General features: G+C 47.5%; 1 protein-coding gene across 1 annotated transcript in view; it reads left to right on the forward strand.

Annotated features, from left to right (window-relative positions):
- The window catches only part of TMCO1 (transmembrane and coiled-coil domains 1), a 29,716-nt gene extending 11,989 nt beyond the window's left edge, over positions 1 to 17,727 (forward strand). Inside the window, exons 4-7 of the mRNA XM_070396120.1 lie at positions 127 to 173; positions 1,707 to 1,774; positions 3,985 to 4,129; positions 17,205 to 17,727. Coding sequence (XP_070252221.1) covers positions 127 to 173; positions 1,707 to 1,774; positions 3,985 to 4,129; positions 17,205 to 17,303 — 359 coding nt within the window. The 3' untranslated portion in view covers positions 17,304 to 17,727. The remainder of the gene's footprint in view (positions 1 to 126; positions 174 to 1,706; positions 1,775 to 3,984; positions 4,130 to 17,204) is intronic.
- The last annotated feature ends 660 nt before the right edge of the window (positions 17,728 to 18,387 follow it).

An 18,387-nucleotide genomic window follows, 5' to 3' on the forward strand; every position in this document is an offset into this window, starting at 1 on the left:
TTCTGCTCGTCTTATTGAAACAAGCACTAGGGAAACAGGTGTGTTTGTGTCTCCAGTCAGTGATCGTTTAACCTCGACCAAGTGCTCAGCACTCTGTGTATTAACTGTCTCGTCACTTCTTTTCAGAGAGGCAAGAAGAGAAGCTGAAGAACAACAACAGAGACCTATCCATGGTGAGGGTCCCAAATATAACTTCCTGGTAAACAATGTTTTTTAGCAAAACATTTGCGTTAGGTACACCACCCTCACCTCCTCAGAACTGCACAGTCTGCAGGCTGCAGACAATCGTGGGTGTTCCTGGGCCACCCGCGGTGCAGTGGGCTGTGGGCTGGGACCTCACTCTGGTGAAGTGAACAGTCCTTAGGCTGACCCGGGGTCATCGTTGGCTCCTTCCACGTGACTCGTGATCGGCTCTCCTTATCTTTATCTTCTTACGTTAATGCTGCACCTTTGTTTTCTGGTGAATGGTTGTCCCAGCACAGGGGTGGGGCGTTACAGGGGCCTTCACTGTTGCCTCTTGTTCTGCAAGAGCCTCTGTTCTGAGTGGCAGCCTCACCATTACGTGTAAGGACAGTGATTTCATTGTCCATTTGCTCGTTTATAAAGAGCAGTCTGTCTAAGCATGTCTTTCTGAGGTGTCGGCAGGCTATGATATGGCGTGCCCAGATTTTCTGTTTCATTTCTGTATATTTAACGTAGGGCATCCTAACTTTCCAACAGTTGTCTTTTGCTTAGGGAGAGCCCTTTGCTATATATCTTTATTTTGAAATTCTTAATTAGAAATATTATAATTTAGAGGTGCATTTTTAAAAAATGCCTTTTCTTGCCCTAGCTGGTTTGGCTCAGTGGATAGAGCATCGACCTGAGGACCGAAGGGTCCCGGGTTCGATTCTGGTCAAGGGCACGTACCTTAGTTGCAGGCTCCTCCCCGCCCCGCCCCAGGCCCTGGTCGGGGCTCGTGCAGGAGGCAACCAATCAATGTGTTTCTCTCACATCGATATTTCTCTGTCTTTCCCTCTCTCTCCCACTCTCTAAAAATCAATGGAGAAATATCCTCGGGTGAGGATAAAAAAAAAAAAAAAAGGCTTTTCTTTTCTGTTGACACAATTACTACACATTCACCATAGCAAATTTGGAAACTACTGAAAAAAGAGATAAAAAAGGTCCAGTTACAACTACTGTTAAGCTTACATCTTTATAATCTTTGGTTTATTTATATTTGATGACATAGTGATTAAGAAAGAAGTTAGCTTCAAGTAACAACACTTGACTGACGAAGACTTAAGCAGATAAAGGGTTTTCACTTGCTCCAGAGTCTGAGGTGGTGTCCGGGCTGGAGTGGCAGCTCGGATGTCAGGATGCCACCGATGCAGGCAGCCGTCCTCAGCCTCGGGCTGTCTAGGTCCACTGTGCTGCACCGCCAGGCACCGTGCTCTTCATGCCAGCAAGAGGAGTGAGCATGAGGCCTGCAGGATGGCTGCTCGCCACGCCTGTCCCTTTGCAGGTCCCTCCCACACTGTGCTGCCTCCTGGCCCCCAGCACTGCCTCAGCAGGCGGCCAGGAGAGGGCTTGCAGGTGGGGTGGTAGTCGGCAGACAGCTTCTGGCAAAGGGCTCCTTTAAAAATGGCATGAAAGCAACTTGTGGGGTGTGCTCCGGTGGTGGTTTCTCTGCAGTGTGAAATGACAGTGTGCTGGTCTCCTTACAGGTTCGAATGAAATCCATGTTTGCAATTGGCTTTTGTTTTACTGCCCTGATGGGGATGTTCAATTCCATGTGAGTACCCCTAACTGTTACTCTGTGATAATATTGTTTTTTTATATTTTAAATGTACAGAAAAGTTACAAGAATAGTATGTCCATTATCCAGATCCACAAATGTTAACGTTTTGCCCCATTCACTTTCTCTTTGTCCCTCCATATCATGTATGTCCTCATATGTACATGATTTCTGTATTTTTCTGAGTCATTAGAGAGTATGCTTCATGCTCCTTTATCATAACTACTAGCGTGTGTTCCCTAAGGACAGAGACATCCTCATACATAACCTCAACCCAGTTATTGAAATCACAGAAATTGAATTTTGATAGAATACAATTATATGATAACTTTTTCATGCTCTTAATAGGGAGGATGTTTTATGTACAGGCAAAGACTAGGTACTGTGGGGCCTTCAAAGGAAGGGTAGACATATAAAGATGTTTTCACTCTTAAAATAGAGTTTTGACTGTAATCTCGTTAATGATAGCAGATTACTGTGCTGACCCAGCAGGCGCGGCCGGAGTAATGGCGGAGCTGCTCTAACGGGCTGGGCAAGGGCCCAGATGACAGGGCCACTTATCACTCCAGAGCTCACTGAACCCTCCCACGAGGATAGGAATCGCCCTCACCTTTTCCTTACCTTTCTCTTCCTCTTCCTCCCCGGCTTCATTTCTGTCTGTCTGTCTCTCCCTCTCCCTGTAAATACCCCCCCGCCACAGCCTGTTCTTCTCTCCCCATCTGTTAAGTGCCACTTTGTGCCAGGCATGGTGCCAGGTATTATATAACAGGTCAGGTGTGCCCCTGCCCTTGGTGATACCAACGTTGTATGGGAAGAGAAGACAGACAAATACATGATGGATGTTACAACAGAAATGAGTGTGGAGTACGTAGCGGGCAGAAGAAGTGACTGTTGTTGCCTAGGGGAGGGGCCAGAGAGTGCCTGATCGTTTTCATACAGAATTTCCCCTAAACTAATGAGGGACCTTTGGAATATTCAGCAACTTGTCCAGGTTTCCAGAAGTCTCATAATTTCTAGCATATAATTTAAATTCAGTGTTTTTTTCACTGCCATGCTTTCGCTCATTTCTTGGGTGCGTATCACCGTGAACGAACAGACAAACAGAACACTGAAAGGTTTTATAATTGACGAGTACACTTCGTTGGTACAACTCCAGTACTCACGTATTCTTAGCCTTGCCACATTCTGGCTCAGGACTTACTGTAGAGGTGCTAACTACTCAAACTCTGATTTTTTTAAAACTTTTTTATTGAATTTATCGGGGTGACATTGGTTAATAAAATTGTATAGATTTCAGGTATACAACCTATAATACATCATCTGTATATTGTATTGTGTGTTCACCACCCCAAGTCCAGTCTCCTTCCGTCACTCACACTTCTGATTTTAAAATGATTTTTTTATAGCTTTAGTAGCGTCTGTGTAGTTTTTCTTTTTTTTTTTTTTTTAAATATATTTTTATTGATTTTTTACAGAGAGGAAGGGAGAGAAATAGAGAGTTAGAAACATCGATGAGAGAGAAACATCGATCAGCTGCCTCCTGCACATCTCCCACCGGGGATGTGCCTGCAACCCAAGTACATGCCCTTGACCGGAATCGAACCCGGGACCTTTCAGTCCGCAGGCCGACGCTCTATCCACTGAGCCAAACCGGTTTTGGCATGTGTAGTTTTTCTTGTTGGCCTTGGCTTTATTGTGTGATTACTGCAACAGATTTTGGGTCCTGTTTTGCTTGAAGTTCAGCATTTGATTTATTCCTTAGTCGTATGTACAGATGAGTTCTAATGAAATAGACTGACTAGGAAATAACTGGCCATTTCTGCCAGTAGTAATACTGCCTTATATTCATGCAATTCCCCTCCTTAACATTGTTTATGAACACAATGCACTAAACAGCCTTACAGTCTCAGCCAACATGTGCACACGCACACACGTCTGAAAGGTTGCTGTATGGGAAGGGCTTCAAACCTCTGCCAGGATCCTGATACTGAAAAAATGAAGAGTCACTGGTTTAGAAAGAGATTGACGGGAACAATTTACATCCTTCCTTATCTCCTTGTACTTCAGGTCTCTTTTTAGAATATCACCTTTTCTTGTCTTTTAAAGATCAAAGGACTTAAAGTTCTATTTCTGTTTCAGATTCTTCTCGGGAACTAAGAGGCTCGTCAGGCTTCTAAAAATAACGATCTTTGTTTTTTCCTTTTCAGATTTGATGGCAGAGTGGTGGCAAAGCTCCCTTTCACGCCCCTTTCCTACATCCAAGGACTGTCCCATCGAAATCTGCTGGGGGATGACACCACCGACTGCTCCTTCATCTTCCTGTATATTCTCTGCACCATGTCCATTCGGCAGGTGAGTGACACACCCACTGTTAACACGGACAGTCATGTGCCACATCAGAGTTCGGGGTGATGACACCACATGTATGACACTGGCATGTCACAGAGCCTGGGTGTGTAGTCGCTGCACCATCTAGGTTTGCGTAGGTGCACTCTGATGTTTAGATGATGAGGACATCACCTAAGGATGCGTTTCTCAGAATGTGACCTGTCGTTAAGCGCCGTGACTGTGCTCTCGTCCCTGCATTAGCTTTTGCTTCTGGAACACAGGTGTCCCCTGTGCACTGCAGCCCTCCAGGTTCTGTTTTAGAACTCCAGTGCACCGTCCAGAGCTGCCTTAAATGTGTGCGGTCCAGACTGCTAAGCTTTGGGGCTGGGCAGTGGCTGGAAAACCAGATGTGGTTTCCTCAGCTCTCAGGCTCCTTCCTCGGGGCAACTGTCCGAAGGTACGGGAGTGCGGAGTGGGCTGCCCTTCCTTCTGTGGTTTCTTCTTTGCTGGACACCAGCGCCTTTGTCACTGCGGGAGCGCAAGTGAGCAGAATGATTTGGTCACTCCAAGTTGTTCATGGTTGAGATCAAGCCACCACAGGACCAGGCATTCATAGTGGAAATGAACGAGGGCAGAGGGAAGTACAGAGGCCGAGGGAGCCTGGCGGGCAGACCTGACAGTCAGTGGGGGTTTCGGGCCGGAAGGGCCAAAGAGGGAGATGCTTTTGAGGTGGGATTTTAAAAAGTGACGGGTGCCCAGCCGAAGTGGCTCAGTGGTTGAGCATCAACCTATGGACCAGAAGGTCACGGTTTGATTCCCGGTCAGGGCACATGCCTGGGTTGTGGGGTCATCCCTGGTGAGGGGCAACCGATCTCTCCTCACTGATGTTCCTATCTCTCTTTCCCTCTCCCTTCCTCTTTGAAATCAATAAAAATATATATTTTTAAAAAGTGATAGGGGTTACTTAATTAAAGTCTCGGGTTCAAGAATTCTATATTTCAAGGCGTTGCTCAGTGTTCGGACATACTGCCATCCAGTAGGCGTTGCAGTGAATTTGAACACGATTCTTTCCATGTCTTTTGCATAGTGATTCTTCCAGAGTTATTCTTGTTATTTTCATTAATAGTCTTCTCCTTTCCTCTGCAACCTTTTTAAGGTAGTGATTTCTTAGTTTATGTGTCCCCTTAAAGTGCCTGTGTAATTACAGCCATTAATATTCTTTTTATTGTGGGAAAACAGACATAAAATTGACCCTTGTAGCCATTTTTAACTGTACAGTTTGTGACATAAAGTACATTCCACATTATTGTAAAACCACTCTCCGTCTCTAGAACTTTTATTTATTATTTTTTTATTTTTTAATATATTTTTTAAATTTTAATTTCTTCATTGATTAAGTTATTTAATTTCTTCATTGATTAAGTTATTACATAAGTTATTACCTTATCCCCAAATTACTCCCCATCACCCCCCTCATGCCCTCACCCCCCCCCCCCCCCCCAGTTGTCTGTGTCCATTGGTTAGGCCAATATGCTTGCATATAAGTCCTTTGGTTGATCTCTCCCCCTTACCCCCACCCTCCCCTGTCTCTAGAATTTTCAAATCTCAAATGGAAATCTTCCCCATTAAACACTAATTCTCTCTGTCCCCTCCCCCAGCCCCGGCAACTACCATTCTACTTCTTTCTGTCTCCGTGAATTTGACTACCCGTATTTGTGAATGTGACCTCATATAAGTAAAATTATATAATAGTTTTGCCCTTTTGTGACTGACATAATGTTTTAAGGTTTACCCACATCATTACATTTCAGAATTTCTTCCTTTTTTAAAAATATATTTTTATTGATTTCAGAGAGGAAGGGAGAGGGAGAGAGAGAGAGAAACATCAATGATGAGAGGAAATCATTGATCAGCTGCCTCCTCCACGCCCCTCACTGGGGACCGAGCCCACAACCCAGGCATATACCCTTGACTGGAATCGAACCCGGGACCCTTCAGTCCACAGGCCGACACTCCATCCACTGAGCCAGACCAACCAAGGTTCTGTTCCCACCTTTGAACGTCCCAGTTCTTATATTCAGATGTGGAATTGCTGAGTCACAGTGCAATTCCATGTTTAATTTGTGGAGGAATCACCAGATGGCTTTGTGCAGCCACTGCGCCCTTTTACCCAGCACTTCACCACCAGCTTGCCGCCGTGTTTTAAAAGTTGCAAGTCATTTCTCATCTTTTAGTTTCAGTGAGTGGAAACCATAATTTCATTTATTCAGGTTAATGTTTATGCTGCACATTAGAAACTATATATATTTTATGCAGTTCCCTCCACCACTGGGCATGGCCTTGCTTGTTTTAATGCGGAAGTCTTCTCACGGTGAATTAGAATAGAGCACAGGAGAGTGTCGTTAAAGTGTCCACTGAGGGGACTGGATACTTTGACCACCAGGTTTTCTGAATTTATATTTGTAAAAGTCTTTTACTTGTGAAAGATTAATGACTACACTTACACATGTAGTTAATAACCTGTCTACAGGTCAACCAGAACCCACTTCCTCTACTGCCTGCGTGAGGGTTGATTTAACAGCGAGCTCCGCTGGCCCCTTCATACAGGAACGCTCCCTGCTACGAGGAGGTGTGATATTAGGTTGAATTAAGGGTAGCCTTCTGCTTCTGTCATTTCCCCCGTCCTTAAGACTGGTGTTCATATTAGTAACTAGAGGCCCAGTGCACGAAATTCATGCACCATTAGGGTCCCTAGTGGCTGTTGGCTGCCAGCCGGGGCCTCCCTTCCCCTGGCTGCCTGCTGCCGCCACCGGCCTAGGCAGGGCCGGCCGGGGGGGAGGGGGAGGTGAGGGGGGCCGCAGGCAGTTGGCCGGCCAGCCCCGCCCCCTGGTCGAACTCCCAGTCGAGGGGACAATTTGCATATTAGGCTTTTATTATATAGGATAATTCCTTGATAGAGTCATCTGTCTATTCACTTACTCATTCCACAAAATTGAGCACATACATGTACTAGGCTCTGTGCCGGAGGCTCCGTGTTCAGTTGTAGACAAACTGACATGTGGTTATGGTTCTTGCCTTCATGGGGCTTGTTTCTTTTGAAATAAAAAGGTTAATTTTCCACCTGTAGCTTCACTTTTTAAAATATCACTATCAAATATGAGAACATAGAAGTACAATGGGGCCTTGACTTACAAGTTTAATTCGTTCTGTGACGGAGCTCGTTACTCAAATTACTCATATGTCAAATCAAAAAGTGAACAAGTGAGACACGTGACGCTGAGCTGATGTTGTGGTATTCACTGTGACGTTCGCTGCGCCAACTAGTGGTGGGGTATCTGAAGCTGGCTCGTAACCCGAATTTTAGCTCGCAACTCAAAGCAAAAAATCGGCCGAGAGACGGCTCGTATCTCAAAAAACTCGTTAGTCGGGACACTCGTAAGTCAAGGCCCCACTGTACATCTGAGTTTATTTCTGTTATGCTAATCATTCTAAGTAAATTAAACAAAGAAGCAAATTAGACAAAGATTAAACAAAGTGTTTGTGAGCCCGGTTTTCATCTATTGCATGTCATGTTCCCTTTCTAGGGTGTTATTAGTCTATGGTTTACCACTGACTTAGGAGCTTTCAAGGAAAATAAAATAATATTATTATGCTGATCATACAGGGTAGGGCAAAAGTAGGTTTACAGTTATGAATATGTGAAATATCGCTTATTCTTGTATTCTTCTTTATTAATTATTGCATTGTTTCCCATACGAACAACTATAAACCACTTTTTCCCCGCCCTGTGTAATGGAATTGAAGCCCCATTTCTACTCTAAGATGGTGGGAGAGGGAGAATGCATGTGAGGCTGAGAACCTGCAGCATTGGCAGGTTGAATCTTCCTCCCACTGAGGCGGAGTGTCCTGGGGAGTCCTGTAGCCGCTCGGAGCCCCGTTTTCACGGAGGTGACATGGGGTCCATAGCAGCCCCCACTTGTGTGACGTCAGATGGTAGTCTGGAACGGAAACAGTTGTTCCTACGGCCGCCCAAGTTCCAGCCCAAGATAGGACAGTGTTCCTTTTCACAGATTAAGACATGACATGTCATATTAACTGAAAATAAATCTAATGACCTTTGCTGATTTTATCTTTCTCCTTTTGTTTACTTCCTTAACGTCTGGTGATTAACAATTAGCTGCCTTGACCTTCACACCCAGTTATTTCCTTTGTGCATTTGTAGCGGTGGAAACAGTAGGCCCGCCAACTTCCCTGAGAGGTGTCAATAACAGTCCAGGGTGGTGACGGGCATTTCCTTCACTCCTTCATTAAGGTACTTGCTTTTGTTGTCCTTGTTATGAGTCAGTGGCTTGGGTGAATGGTTATCTCTGTATAAAGTGCTCTGCCTCTCATCTCAGTAAAACTCCAAGTGAACCTGCCTGTCAATAGCCGGGGGAGACAGGTCTATTCTTATAGATTCATGGGGTTGTGAAATCCAGAAGGATTAGTGGTTCTGAGGAAATGCAGAACTCACAATGGGAACAAACCCACAGTAATTGTAGAGTGTGTTTGCTCCCGTGTGTGTGTATGTGTGTGTGTATGTTTACAATATGGTGTTGAGAGAAAAACATGCTATGACACATAGTGGCTTAAGTATTACAAATGTCCACCTTGTGACCACTTCCACCCCGCCCCCTCTCCAGGCCTTCACCACCCTGTTGTCTGTGTCCATGGTTTTGCATACAAGTTCTTTGGTTAACCTCTTCCCCCTCCCCACTTCCCTCTGAAATACGTCAGTCTGTTGCATGCTTCAGTGTCTGTGGTTCTTTTTTTAAATATATTTTTATTGATTTCAGAGAGGGAGAGATAGAAACATCTATGATGAGAGAGAAGCATGGATCAGCTGCCTCCTACACACCCCCTACTGGGATGGAGCCCACAACCTAGGCATGTGCCCTGACTGGGAATCGTACCATGACCTCCTAGTTCAGAGTTAGACGCTCAACCACTGTGCAACACTGGCCAGTTCTATTTTGTTTATTAGATTCCACAGCAAATCCTTTTTCTTTTTCTTTTATTGTTTAAAGTATTACAAATAGTAGTACATATGTCTCCTTTTTTTCCCCCCATTGACCTTCCCCCTGCTTCCCATACCACGCCTCCGCCCCCCGCCCCCCGCACATGCCCTCACCCACCCCAGTGTCTTGCATCCATTGATTATGCTTATATGCATGCATACAAGTCCTTCAGTTGATCTCTTACCTCCTCCTCCCCAACCCTCCCAGCGGTCCCTCTGTAGTTTGACAGTCTGATGCAAATCTTTTTTCTTTAGGATATCTTCACTGGCTACAATATACTGGGCTTATTGTTTTTGTTTTAATCCTTTCAGCATCTTAACATACCTTCCCACTATCTTCTGCCTCCATTATTTCTTTCTTTTTTTAAAAAAAATATATTTTATTGATTTTTTACAGAGAGGAAGGGAGAGGGATAGAGAGTTAGAAACATCGATGAGAAAGAAACATCGATCAGCTGCCTCCTGCACACCCCCCACTGGGGATGTGCCCGCAACCAAGGTACATGCCCTTGACTGGAATCAAACCTGGGACCCTTCGGTCCGCAGGCCAACTCTCTATCCACTGAGCCAAACCAGTTAGGGCTGCCTCCATTATTTCTGATGAGAAGTCCACGTATGTTTGTAGATAAGGTCACTTCCATTTGGCTGTTTTCTGACTTTCTCTTTGAGTTTGGTTTTCAGCAATTCGACTATGATGTTGTAGGCTTTTGAAAGTAATTTTTATCCTACCTAGATTTTCAATGAATCTTAGAAAATTTCAGGCATACTTTCTTCAAATATTTTTTTCTGGCCCATTCTTTCTTCTGTGATTCTAGTTAAGTGTTAGTCTTTTTGGTATTGTCCAACAAGACACTGAGGCTCTATTTAATTTTTAAAAATACTTTATTTCTGTTCTTAGGATAATTTGTGTTAATCTGTTGTCTGGGTTACTGACTCCTTTGTCATTGCTAATATGAGTGAGCCCCAACTCCATGCAGTGATTGTTAAATTTTGATATAATATATTTTAGGTCCAGAATTTTTTTTGCATCCTCTGCATTCTGTATTATGGGAACTTGATGAGCAATTGTAATCTGTTGTGAGAAGCCTGATTGCCAGCTGCCAGCGAGACAAAGAGTGAACCAACGATTTCCATGGCTGAGTTATTTTAGCTAAATGACTAAGAAATAAAATTTAGCAGAATGTCTTTATTGCCAGTGACCTGGTTCTTCCCAAAGCAACTTCCTCTTCTTGATCACTGGTCCTGCCTTTGCAAAGAGGAAGGAGCGCAGATCCTGCAGTGGCATTTTCTGGGTTTCCTGCCAATACAAGGTGTGATTACAGGAAATGCTTTTCCTTGTGACACACACTCTTCAGTTGTACCCTGTTACACAGGACTGGACAGAAAGTCAAAAGAATTGTTCTATATTTTTCTAAACCTGTGCTTAGTAGTGTTCTTCTACTTTATATCATCTTTATAATATGTTAAAACACCTGTCTTCTAGCAGAATTCATGTTCCTAGACTCAATCTTTCTAATTAAGTAGGCCTGAAAAATGGCCTCCAGGAGGAGCATGGAGGGGCGTGGCTCCACAGTCAGGACAAGTTTCATGGAGGAGGAACTGCAAGATGTAGAGGGTAGCATGCCCTCAAGTCCCTGCCACACAGCATGGTGCTCAGGGAGGGAGGCTCAGGGAGGGATGCTCAGAGGGGGATGCTGGGGGGAGGGGGGATGCTGGGGGGAGGGGAATGCTCAGAGGAGGATGCTGGGGGGAGGGGGATGCTGGGGGGAGGGGGGATGCTGGGGGGAGGGGAATGCTCAGAGGGGGATGCTGGGGGGAGGGGGATGCTCAGAGGGGGATGCTGGGGGGAGGGGGGATGCTGGGGGGAGGGGAATGCTCAGAGGGGGATGCTGGGGGGAGGGGGATGCTCAGGGAATGCTGACAGACAGCAGTGCCTTTTGCTTATCTGCACACCAGGGTAATAGAAAGCCTCTTCATGGAGTTGTGAGGGTGTAAATAAGATCATGTGCAGTGCTTAGAAATACTTGTCTTCATTTTAAATTATCCTGTTCAGCGATATTTCAAAAAGTTGGAGACAAGGAATAAGAAAAGGGTATACAGAGTACAGCTCAGATTAGCTCTGAGTGATGGGGTCTCACTGAGATCGGAAGGGAAGTTGGAGGCTTTGAGCTGACCTCCCGACCCCTGGCCGTGACCGGAGCTGTGTCTGGGAAACATGGGGCTTTGATGGGTGGGATTCTTATGGTCTAGGTGTGAGTGTGAGTGTGAGTGTGTGTGTGGGGGGGACGGGGGAGGTCCCTAGTGGACAAAAGCATCAACGTTCTCTGGGAGAAGCTAAGGGGCCTGGAGGCAGGTGAGCAGAGGTGAGCACGGCCCCTGGAGTGTCTGGGGCTGAGGAGGGGCTCAGGGCGGGCTCACTGCTGCCGCCTCACCCTCACCCACAGCTCCAGGGAGGCCTCTCTCCCTCTCCTGCCTGCAACTCCTCTTTGTTCAGGGCCGTCAGCCCAGCACGGAGAGGCAGTAATTGGGAGTCTTTTGTTCCATGCAGGGTCTGCCGCACTCCCAGGTTGCAAAGTTACTTTCCACTGCCAGGCACATGGGGTTTGGCCTTTTTCATGCAGTTGAACATTTGCAGTCAGAAAAAGAGGGGTGGGTGAGGTGCAGAGAGAGAGAGAGAGAGGGATGGAGACGGAGTAACAGAGCAAGACCTGGAGGGAGACAGGAGATGGAGCGAGGGACGGGACGCAAGATCAGACACTTGGAGGGAAAGAGGCAGGCGGAGACCAGGAAGAGAAACAGGAAGTGAAAAAACTCAGCAATAAAAGCCTGAGAGGCAGCTGGAGAGCAGAGAACAGGAGGGAGACAGAGCCTGGGCCGAGCAGGACAGGAGCGAGGTAACAGAGAGAAGAGGAAGATGCAGAAAGGAAGCCCGCCTGTGAATCCACACACACCGCATCGAGAGAGTGAAAGAGGCGGGATATGGAGCAGGGATCCCTGCAGTTCCTGCACACGCGGTGCCTGCACACCCAGCAGCCCAGAATGTTAATTACGCACAGGCTGTTCCTGGACAACCGGGAAGCTTGCTGCTTCCCTGGGAGGGGAAGCGGGAGGTGGAGGAAACCCAGGCAGGCTGCCCGCCTATCCCAGGAAGGAGGCAGCAGGTGCATGGCAGAGGAGAGCCAGGCACACAGAGGTCCCAGGGGCCTGAAGATAGGCTGGTTAGCTGGGCCACCTTAGGGGAACCTGGATGGAGACACAAGCAAGAGGAAGGACCAGGAGAAGCAGTAGCTAGGGAAGGGCGGGGAGGGGTAAGGGAGGGGCGGTCAAGACCCTCTTGTGCTCCCCCACCCCCACTTCACTTCTTGTGGAGAATAGCCCCCTCTGCCCCTCCCAGCTCCTCAGCCCCATCTTTGGACCCGGGAGCCAGCCCTGCTTTGCAGCAGCTACAGGGAGGGAGCCTAACTCTTTCCCGGGGCCCTGTAAGCACTGAGTATGCACCTCCATTCTGGGTGAGGAGACCTGTCCCTTTCTGCCCTGCCCTCAGCCCACCTCATCCCTGTGCTCTGTGTCCCCAGAGCCCCAGCCAATACCTGTCTGCAGATTAGATTCCAAGCTGGTGGGTGAGGCCTGCCTTCGGGTTGAACCCCAGGGGTTCCAACCACTGCTGTCTGCTGGCCTCTTCGGAAAGGTAATGGGCAGGCCCTCCTTTCCCTCAGCCTCCCCTCTGCACCCTCCCTCTCCCCCCACCATGCCTCCTTCCCCCTCCCCAGCCAGCCAGCTGCCAGCCTCTGCTCAGCTGGAGAAAGGTGGCCCAGGATACGCAAATAAGGGGCTATGATGGGCAATCCTTTGCCCAGATTGAGGGAGAGAGGCACTGGTCTCTTGAAGCCCCCCACGGCCTCTAGTGAGGTTGAGCTCAATAGACCTGGGCCTTCCTGGCCCTCCATGCCCTGGGGCTCCAGCCCTCAGCGGCTTCCCTCAGATTCTGTGTGGTCTGGGCACCCTGAACGGGCTTTCTGTGGGGTCTCCTCTGCCAGCCCCACATCTGCATCTCCTTTGCATCTTCACATGGGCTCACCACCCAGAACCACCCAGCCAGGCCTGCACGTAAGGGTATGAACACAGGTGCTGGAGCCACTGGCGTATGGACATGTGCCCAACACATACGCATGCATGCACACTGCCTGCGGACTGAAATACATGCATGCACACTGCCTGCAGACTGAAATACATGCATGCACACTGCCTGTGGACTGAAATACATGCATGCACGCTGCCTGCAGACTGAAATGCCCACAAAGGGAGCACTCTAGCACATAGGCCCACACGGGCAGACAGCCCAGGGTCCGGAAGTGAGGATTCAGTAAGATATGCACAAGCATACTCACGGCAAGTCACCAGGACCCTGCTCTGCCCGAGGCAAGGGTGTTGCGCTGAGAAGCCTCTGAACAGCCAGGGAGCCTTTGATTTGACAAATAAATTACATTTCTTTCACATTAAAGAAAAAAAAAAAAGAAAAGGGTATACAACTGTTATTAATACAACTTTATTTTCTGTATATTCTGACAGTCTTCATATGTATTTTTTATAGACCTTGTGTTTAGAGCAATTTTAGGTTCACAGTGGTGTGCTCATGCATAGTCTTCAAAATTGTGACTTAAAAAAAAATAGGCCAGGCCCTAGCCAGTTTGGCTCAGTGGATAGAGCGTGGCCTGAGGACCAAAGAGTCCCGGGCTTGATTCCGGTCAAGGGCATGAACCTTGGTTGCAGGCTCCTCCCCGGCTGGGGCCCTTGTCAGGGTTTGTGCAGGAGGCAACCAATCAATATGTTTCTGTCATATTGATGTTTCTGTCTTTCCCTCTCTTCCACTATCTCTAAAAAAAAAAAAAAAGATCAATGGAAAAATATCTTAGGTGAGGATTAACAACAAAAACAGACCAGGCTGCTGCAGGGCTTTTATTGCTGAGATCCAGACCTGCTGAAGAGCAGTGCCTTCACCGGGTCAGCTGGGCTTGGATGGTCGGTCAGTTCTCTCCTGACGTGTGGCTTCTCTCTGCCTCCACTTTCTCATCTCTAAGGTGAGGACGACTGAGGACTCACATCTGTCCTTAGAACTAATTGTAAACTTGAATGTGCACAGAGATGTAGGCTGTTGCTACCACGGTGGCGAAGAGCGTGACGCTGGCCCTGCACCTGGGCCTCTTGCCTCTGCAGGCCCTCGGCGAGTTCCTCACGTGTTTCACAGGAAGAGACCTCACGGACAGGGAGCAGGGGACTCCTGTCCAGGAAAAACAGTCCTGAGACCTGGGTCACTGGTGAGAGTACAGCCTAGGAATTTAAATAGACTGTTTGGAACTTCCCTAAAGGAAATTGCAGAGCAGTTTGTGTTTTGTTTTGTTTTCTTGCAGAGCAATTTGTATTAAAACACAAACACTTGAGTACTGGAGCACTGATAAACTCACTTTAGTGTCCCCAACGGGGCCCTAGCAAGAGTCAGAAGGAGAACGGAGTACAGGGCTGCCTGGGGTTCCTTCCCTGCAGGCCTGGGCTCTGACGTCCTGTGGCTCTGTGGGTCCCGGTAGGCTGTTCCGTCTGGAGCAGCGCTCGAGTTCCACCGCCGGTTATGTTTCCACTTCGTAAATGAGACTGTCAGCCGTCTGCCCTTCAGAGTAGGATGCCTTCTGTGCCTCTCCTTCCACTTGTCTTCTTTCCTTCCTTCCTGCTGCCCCTTCACGGAACAGCCTCCGTCGTCTTCTGTAGATCACAGTCAACTCGTAACTTAAAGGGCATCGGAGGCTTGACTGGCCTTTATCTCTAAATGATAACGACTCACTTAATTGACCCCCATCTCTACAGAATAACCAAGCAGGGAGGCGTGTTTTGTCTAGGACAGGGGTGGGCAAACTTTTTGACTCGAGGGCCACAATGGGTTCTTAAACAGGACCGGAGGGCCGGAACAAAAGCATGGATGGAGTGTTTGTGTGAACTAATGTAAATTCAAAGTAAACATCATTACATAAAAGGGTACGGTCTTTTTTTTTTTTTTTTTTTTTTTTAGTTTTATTCATTTCAAACGGGCCGGATCCGGCCCACGGGCCGTAATTTGCCCACGGCTGGTCTAGACTGTATCATCGTGTTTGTTGACAAGTGTGTTTATCAGGAGCCAATCTGGTAATGTCTTATTATTTCAAATTTTATCTTTAAAGTAACTTCCCATAATGCCTTGCTTAACCCTAGGTACATTGTAGGTGGTGGGTAAATATTTACTAATTAAAAGCAATTGGAAATTGATGACATTGCATTTTGGGTCTTCTCATTGCTTTGCCAATGGATTTTATAGAGGTGGACACGTGGAGCTATTTTTATTATGAAAATAGTACAAACGTGTTCCAGATTTACTAAGGAGAAGTAGCCCGATCTACAAACGACTTGTTTTCTTAACTTGTTTCCAGATTTCTTTTTAATGTAAAACATGAGCGATAGTATTGTGAATAAATCTATCAGTGAAGTATTCACGGTCAATATAATTCAAGAATTCTTAAGGTTACCTTCATATTCTGTTACACTCTGTTGTAATCTGACGGGTTATCTCAGATATACACACTTCTGCATGGGTCAGCATTCTTAGAGATGAAAGGTCAGGGCGCTGGCTCTGGGATTCTTGCAGTGCCTCACGCACAGCTGGCCCTCAGGGACTGTCCAGTGAGGAGTGGAAGAGCGGAATTATAGCACCCTCTTCTAGAACTGTAGCACCTGACGCTCACTGACTCTCCACGTCGAAGCCCCTCCCGCCCCTCCAGAAGAATCCCCATTAGTCCCCGTCACACTGTCACGCCGTGCCCCCAGGATCACTCGGGAGTCTGCCCGCCTACCCCTGACTCTCCCACAATTGAGTCATTGTCTTCCATGATTGTGTCTGTCCCCAAACTGTTTATACTGGTTTACTTGATGGATCCATGTACTTTAATTTAATGTTATATTAATTGATGAAATCTGAGTATAAAATAGTCATTTTTATGAGAACTAGTTTAATAAGTATGAGTTTCATAAAAAACTATTGAATCAGGTGTAAGTGAGGATCTGAGAAAGCTGAGAGGCCATGCTCAAAACCCAGGAGGGTTCTGGCTCAGGATTCTTGGCAGGATTCTCAGTTCTCTTGTTCTTTTGAAGAAATTGAATCGGAATACAGTGGGGCCTTGACTTACGAGTTTAATTCGTTCTGAGACTGAGCTCGTCAACTCAAATTACTCTATCAACTCAATGCAAAAAATCGGCCGAGAGACAGCTGGTATCTCAAAAAACTCGTTAGTTGGGACACTCGTAAGTCAAGGCCCCACTGTATTTCCGTTTCCGCTTAGACTAAGTCCAGGCAGCAGACCCACATCAATATTTCTCTCTGTCTTTCCCTCTCTCTTCCACTCTCTCTAAAAATCAATGGAAAAGTGTCCTCAGGTAAGGATGAAAAAAACAAAAATCCTATATAATAAAAGGCTAATATGCAAATTGACCAAATTGTGAAACGACTGGTCACTATGACACACATTGACCACCAGTGGCCAGACGCTCAACACAGGAGCTGCCCCCTGGTGGTCAGTGCGCTCCCACAGGTGGAGAGCTGCTCAGCCAGAAGCCGGGCTCACGGCTGGTGAGCGCAGCATTGGTGGGAGCCTCTCCCACCTCCGCGGCAGTTGGACATCCCCCAAGGGCTCCCGGACTGTGAGAGGGCGCAGGCCAGGCTGAGGGGCTTCCCCCACCCAGAGTGCACAAATTTCATGCACCGGGCCTCTAGTAAAAAAATAAAACAGAAAATCACCTCTTTTTGCGATTCTGAACTTGACAGAGCAGCTTCTTTGGTTAGTGGGCTGAAGTCCGGCCTGGCCAGAGGCTTTGTGATCCCCACCGCCTTGCAGGTTTCACAACACAGAGCGGCCCTCCTGTTGGTGGTCATGAGGGCGTTCTCAGCTGGGGCATCTCTTCCTGTGGGTCTGTGGAAGGCACTTCTGTGGCTCGTATTAAAGCCCGCTTTCATTCCTTTTTCCTCAGAACATCCAGAAGATTCTCGGCCTTGCCCCTTCGCGAGCTGCCACCAAGCAGGCAGGTGGGTTTCTTGGCCCTCCACCTCCTTCTGGGAAGTTCTCCTGAAATCAAGAAGAACCTGCAATTCCTGCCACTTTTTAAGGTCTTCAATTAGAGGAGCAACTATTTTATAGCAAGAGCCACCGGCAGCCTTGGCACTCGGGCCACTTTCTCGCCTTGTTTCTAGACTTTATGGATGTGATGAGAATGCGAACGGCACCCAGCAAACCAGACGGCAGCGTGCCCACTAGATAAGTGGAGGGGCGTCTGTGATGAGAAAGTCTTCTTGTTTTTTTTACCCGAACATTTTCGTGGGACCGACGCGAGACGGCTGTGTGCCCAGGAAGCCGGCTGTGCGAGCCTTTAGCAGTCAGAAAGGAAAGTAGCTTTCCAGTAGTTAGTTATGACTCTTAATCGTGTGGGTTTTTTAAGCCAAATCTATGACCTGTGATCAATAAAGAGGCCAAAATTTTCACTGTCTCACCTACAAGGGAGGTCTGTCTCGTTCGCCACGTTTCTAGGTGCCTGTCTCGGTGATGTGGACGTGAAGGTAAGCAGTGCCAGGGGGCTAACGTGCAGTGTTCGCTGCCCCAGCTCATGTTTGCCTCATTAGCTCCACACACACAGTTGCTCCGTCATAGGAAGCGGAAAGCCTAAGGGAAGGGAAGCAGGGACCCTGGGGTGGCTATGCAGTGCCCCGGCGGTGCTCCACCCGCACAGCCTGCTGGCCTCCCACGAAGGGGCCCTGGCAAGACTGTCACACAAGAAATAAAGCTGCCTTGTCATGGCAGTGTCCACGAGGGAGGCAGTATGGCCTACAGCAGCCTCCCCGTCAGTTTTCTGAATTACTTGCCCAGAAAAACTGTGAAGAGGAGCCATTTGACCGATACCCAAGCAGACCATCACTGAGTTATTGGCGCTGACACGCACAGCCTGAGACGCCCGTTCTCTCAAACATGATTTGGCTGCTCAGCTTATGAAAGGATAGCATGTTCCTTTCCAGTTAAAAAGTCAAGCGCTCTCCGTCCCTGCGGTAGCTCCCCGGGCGCACTCATACTCTGCAGGAGTAGCGAGGTCTGCCCAGTGTGGACAGGCTGAGCCCTCACCAGGCAGCACCCAGAGCAGAGGCAGCTGGAAGGTGGAAAGCGCA

Source organism: Myotis yumanensis, unplaced genomic scaffold (genome assembly GCF_028538775.1).
Source record: "Myotis yumanensis isolate MYYU_CA2020_CCGP unplaced genomic scaffold, mMyoYum1.0.hap1 SCAF_17, whole genome shotgun sequence".
Lineage (NCBI taxonomy): Eukaryota > Metazoa > Chordata > Mammalia > Chiroptera > Vespertilionidae > Myotis > Myotis yumanensis.